At 36.3% G+C, this 4,854-nt stretch overlaps 1 protein-coding gene across 1 annotated transcript; it reads right to left on the bottom strand.

Annotated features, from left to right (window-relative positions):
* Positions 1–2,270: 2,270 nt before the first annotated feature.
* On the bottom strand, positions 2,271–3,602 carry LOC149185093 (strigolactones hydrolase CXE15-like). The gene has a single exon (XM_089419049.1). It carries the CDS (start codon positions 3,444–3,446, stop codon positions 2,523–2,525), a length of 924 nt encoding a protein of 307 aa, XP_089275175.1. The 5' UTR covers positions 3,447–3,602; the 3' UTR covers positions 2,271–2,522.
* Positions 3,603–4,854: the final 1,252 nt, after the last annotated feature.

Below are 4,854 nucleotides of genomic sequence, written 5' to 3'. Positions count from 1 at the left end.
TCTATATATATATATATATATATATATATATATATATATATATAGTATTGTCATATTGTAAAGAAGAATATGCAATAAATATATTTCTCGTTTTTTTGGTTTGGGTTTCCTTGTTAAAATATCTATGTTGTTGTGTCTATGCCATTGCATCTTTTTAATTTTCTACTAAGAGTCTATTTACAACAATTAATTGTACAAGTTTAAAAATACATTTGGGATCATACTAGGTTTGGCTTCGAACAGACATTGTTGTTGCTAAGGGGGTTGGATTGGGCCTACGGAAGAACCTATTACAATGTGAAATCTATAGAATTGATTATTATAATGAAAGGAAATGGAAAGAATTCAAAGATAGAAATCGAGAAATTCAAAATGGAAAATTTGTTGGTGGATAAAGATCAATGGATCATTATGGATCTAGGTACTACACCATTTTGGATTTCAATAGATTACTAAAATAAGTTTGATCAAAAGGAAAAGAACACAATGCAGTTGTATCTCTGAAATTCAATATTACCAAATGTTTGAAGTGAAGCTACAACAAAGGTTTTGTGGAACAGGTAGGTGGTTTTGAATCAATTAAGTCCTTGGTGAGAAAATTGTTCCTATAGAAATTTTTGGGTAATTTTCCCAAGAGGATTTAAACCCAATTTTTGAAAAAAAATAAAAAAAAATAATAATTTCTAGATGAAAAACAATTTCCATATTGATCAAAATTTTCTTTTTAAATTTTCATAGGGTGGAAATAGGTGTCACAAGCCTAAAATTAAGTCTTCCAGCCTTTCCACCCCTATACATAACATTTAGGAGTGGTGTAGCACTCATATGGTTTCTTATCCGTGCTCTATAGGATGTTGTGCATGTGGTTTACACAGTTTTTTATCGTTTTATTTATAGGACAACAAGTTGTTTTTCCCTATAATTCATAAACTGATTCTCAAAATAGAAAATTAATTGTAGATATAGTTAGAATAGATTTTATACACCAAAAACTAATGATCACACATTGTACTTTCAATTATTTGGTGTCTATCAATTCCTTGTTTAGTTTTATGCTACATAGTTATTCATAAGTAACTAGATAGTGCTCCAAAATTTAACACCTCCACCTCCAATTGACCCCATAAGGCACTAGTTGTTTTTCAGATTAATTGAGGTTCCATTTGGGATTCCTTCCCTAAGCATTTAGGAGGTTGTTTGGTCTGTATAATGGGGGCTTGGGTAGAGATGACAATGGGTCCTTGTCATATGCATGCTCATCCAACAAACCTGCTAGGATCTTAGTGGCCTTGCAAATTGGATAGAGAATAAGCCAATGAAAAATTCTATTGATAAGTCACTAGATTTGCCAAGGAACAATCAAGTTAGATATTCATATAATTTAAAGCCACTTGAAGATTGGAAGAAGAAAAGTAAAGCAATGATAATGGGACTGCTCAGAAAAAGACTTTATGAGACCTCCATTGACAACACTAACTTGGAACAAACCCCAGGGATATGCCATTCCTCCGAGAGAGGCTTAGATGTCCAAAATTTGGATGACTACATTGCTTCAATGGACAAGGTCCATTATTAGGGATGATTACATTGCTTCAATGGATAAGTGGTCGATATGGAGAATTGAAAAGGCAACACAACTCATATAAATAAGACAATGAAAATATCATTAAAAGACATGATCAAATCACACACAAACTTGATATTACTAATAAACCCCATAGTAACCAGAACTTCAACCCTAAAAGTGAAGTATGGGTTGATAATTGAAAATTGCTAAACTCATAAAAGAATACATTTTATTTCTATCCCTCACTTATATTATTAATTTAATGATTCTATTTATAATAATAATAAAGAATCTTGCATTTTCTTTAAAATTTAAAATTATTGTTTAAATTAAAAACATTTCCTAATATCTATAGATATGTCTGTATTGAAAAGAGAGAACTAGCTTTTAGAATTTTAAAAAAAATGGTTTTCATAGTGACTCTTTAATAAAAAATTATGATTAAATTAATTAAGTTACTTGCATTTTATAGATAAGAATTTATGATTATTTACATCATTAAATTTCTTTTTAGCTACATAATAACTTCCAATCATGAAATTTAAACTCTTTTCACTATCACCTTTCTTAAGTGCATAATGTCCTAAGCATGTAAACCTTCAGCTCAACCATTTAACATATGAGTAGGGTATAGTAGTTTTCATTTAATAAAACTCATTATATTAATAATTCTTAATAGATAGAATATTATTATTAAACTCACACATGTTCACTACCTACCCTACATGTTCACTACTTACCCTTCATTGGAGAAAACACATCAACCATTTCATTGAAGAGAACATACTAACCACTCGTCCAAAGAAAACAACATATCAACCATTCAACCAAATGAACACATTGGTAGAATGGAAACCTGAACCATCGTTTTCTTAACAGGCAAACTTCTACGATCTGCTTCTATTTTAATCTACACTTTTACTTGCAATAAATATAACAAACCAATGAAACGGCATTAATTGGTGGCGTTAACAAAGCGGGCAATGTGTTGCATCAGTGCCCTTGCACTCTCAGCGTCCTTATTGAAGACGTAGAAACCGTGGTTCTCCTCTTCAAACATAACCAGCTGAGCCGCTTTACCATGTTTCACCAGACCCTCGTAGTACGCTTTTCCCCAGTCTCTCTTCATATCTCGGCCGCCAATAACAATCAAGAGCGGAGGCAGAGTCGCCCCGGCCAAAGTTGGGTAATTGGGCGAGACAGCGAACGGATTGCTAAAAGGGTGATCCCTATCAGCCCCCTCGGGCAGAGCCATCATGCGCCTCCTGTCACTTTGCTCCAATAACTCCGGCCATTCAATCTCCGACTGAGTGCGTTGCTCTCCACCGAAGGAAGGTTGCACCATCACCGCCCCTCTGATTTTCAGAGGATTCCAGTCGTTGCCCTTCACAATCACATGATGCACGATGTTTCCGCCGGAGCTGTCGCCCACAAGAAACACTCTGGAGAAGTCGCCGTGGGACTGAAGCCACGGATCCCCATCTTTTCCATTGCCGTTGTTTCTCTTCGTCGCTTCGGCGTGGAGCCACGAGAGGGCAGTGAGGCAATCGTCGTAGGCAGCAGGGAGGCGGTGCTTGGGAGCAAGCCTGTAATTCACAGAAACGAAAATTGCTGCTGCAGCAGTGACCATTGTAATACAGAGAGTGTGGGTACAGAGCGAGGCCGGAGAGCCCATGACAAAGGCACCGCCATGGAAATAGAGGCAGATGGGCATCCACATGATGTCGTCGTGATCAGTTTGTGTTGGAGGAAGATAGATCCGGAGCCACAGGTCGAGATTCTGATCCAACACAACATCCTTGGACGCCACGCCACAATCCTCAGGTAGCAAGCCTTCTGGAGACGGCTGTACATGCCTGGTGAGCGCTTTGTAATCCATATATCGACTATTTTTCTCAACACAAGACAACTATCTGGATTGAGAGAGAATCGAGGAGGCAACGCTAGCGCTCTGGAATACCGAATTTGTAACAGATCAATGTTGTGCAATTAAAAGTTACAATGGGATAGAGGCATAGTTGTGTCGATGGAAAAGTCGAAACGTGTTGGGCAAGATACCCACGTTGACTTGGAAGTAATGTGTGGAGCAAGATACCTTGTCTTGCTTGGAGGTTTTCAAATACTAGCAGGAATTAGTCACCACCCGCAGCGGACGATTTATATAATTCATATGTTATTTAACTAAATTTTAAATAAGTGGTGTCCCGTAAAGTGACAAGTTTCATTTTAAAAAGTGGTCAAGATTTCGGCTAATGAGATAATAAAAAGATTCAAGCATATATTTTTTTATCACAATTTCCTATACTATAGGATGAATTAGTTTTACAAATTTTAATAAATTTTAAAAAATAAATAAATAATTCATTATAAGATATTAAATAAATTATTTTGAAGTTTTGTATGGATGGTGATGAAATGGATTGTTAAAATTGTTTCAAGTGGTTTGAGAAAGAGGATGGATTTTTATGTTGAATTGGCCTATCCATCTAGTTTTGAAGAAGTTTATTATTTTGGAGAGTTTTGAATCTTTTATTATGAATGTGTTGGTAGAATGTATGGCTAATAATTAGGGGTCTCGGTGGTGTGAAGTCCCAATTAGACCTCACAATATTTGGGATAAGACTCTTCTCCGGTATGTGGGCAAGGCTGCCACCATGGATGTTTTTGCTCTTGGTTGTCAAATGAGAAGGTGTTAGAGTGGGGACAATCAGCCCAAGATTGACAAAGTACAGAAAGAGGTACAAGCAAGTCTCAACAGTAATAAGGAGGAGTATGCCATGGGAGGGATTAGTGAGCCAAAACCCAATTAGACATACATCTAGAGGTTAATTACAAATTAGTTCGCAATAGATCACCAACATGGCGAGAAATAAGTAAACACAGATTCAAAAACAAACATACATACAACACCTATGAACTAGTCCATAACATATTACATGTATGAATGCACACACCCAAATGTAGTGAAAATATCAGACAACCAATACAACCACTATGAACAAGCATGGGAATCAGTGCCAGAAACGAAGAACATCTTATTATTGTTGTTGCAAACATATCTTGCAATTTGTCGAAGCCCAACAATGGAAAATGGGTTGCTCATACCATTGCCCAATGTAAAACCCTAGCCTCACTACAACTCCCTCTATTAGCTTTCGAGTGTTGAATGCCTCTAGCTCTCAAGAACAAATTAGTTGTCTAGTCCTAGCCTCAACTCAAGTGCTAAAGTTCCTTTTACAATGAGGCATGAGGGAACATTTATAGAGATGAGATGATTGTTCACCTAC

Source organism: Pinus tabuliformis, chromosome 3_2 (genome assembly GCF_031772625.1).
Source record: "Pinus tabuliformis cultivar Carrire ecotype Pingquan chromosome 3_2, CPIR1, whole genome shotgun sequence".
NCBI classification, from domain to species: domain Eukaryota; kingdom Viridiplantae; phylum Streptophyta; class Pinopsida; order Pinales; family Pinaceae; genus Pinus; species Pinus tabuliformis.
The sequence above is the reverse complement of the archived record's forward strand: the minus strand, read 5'-3'. Positions and strand labels throughout refer to the sequence as shown.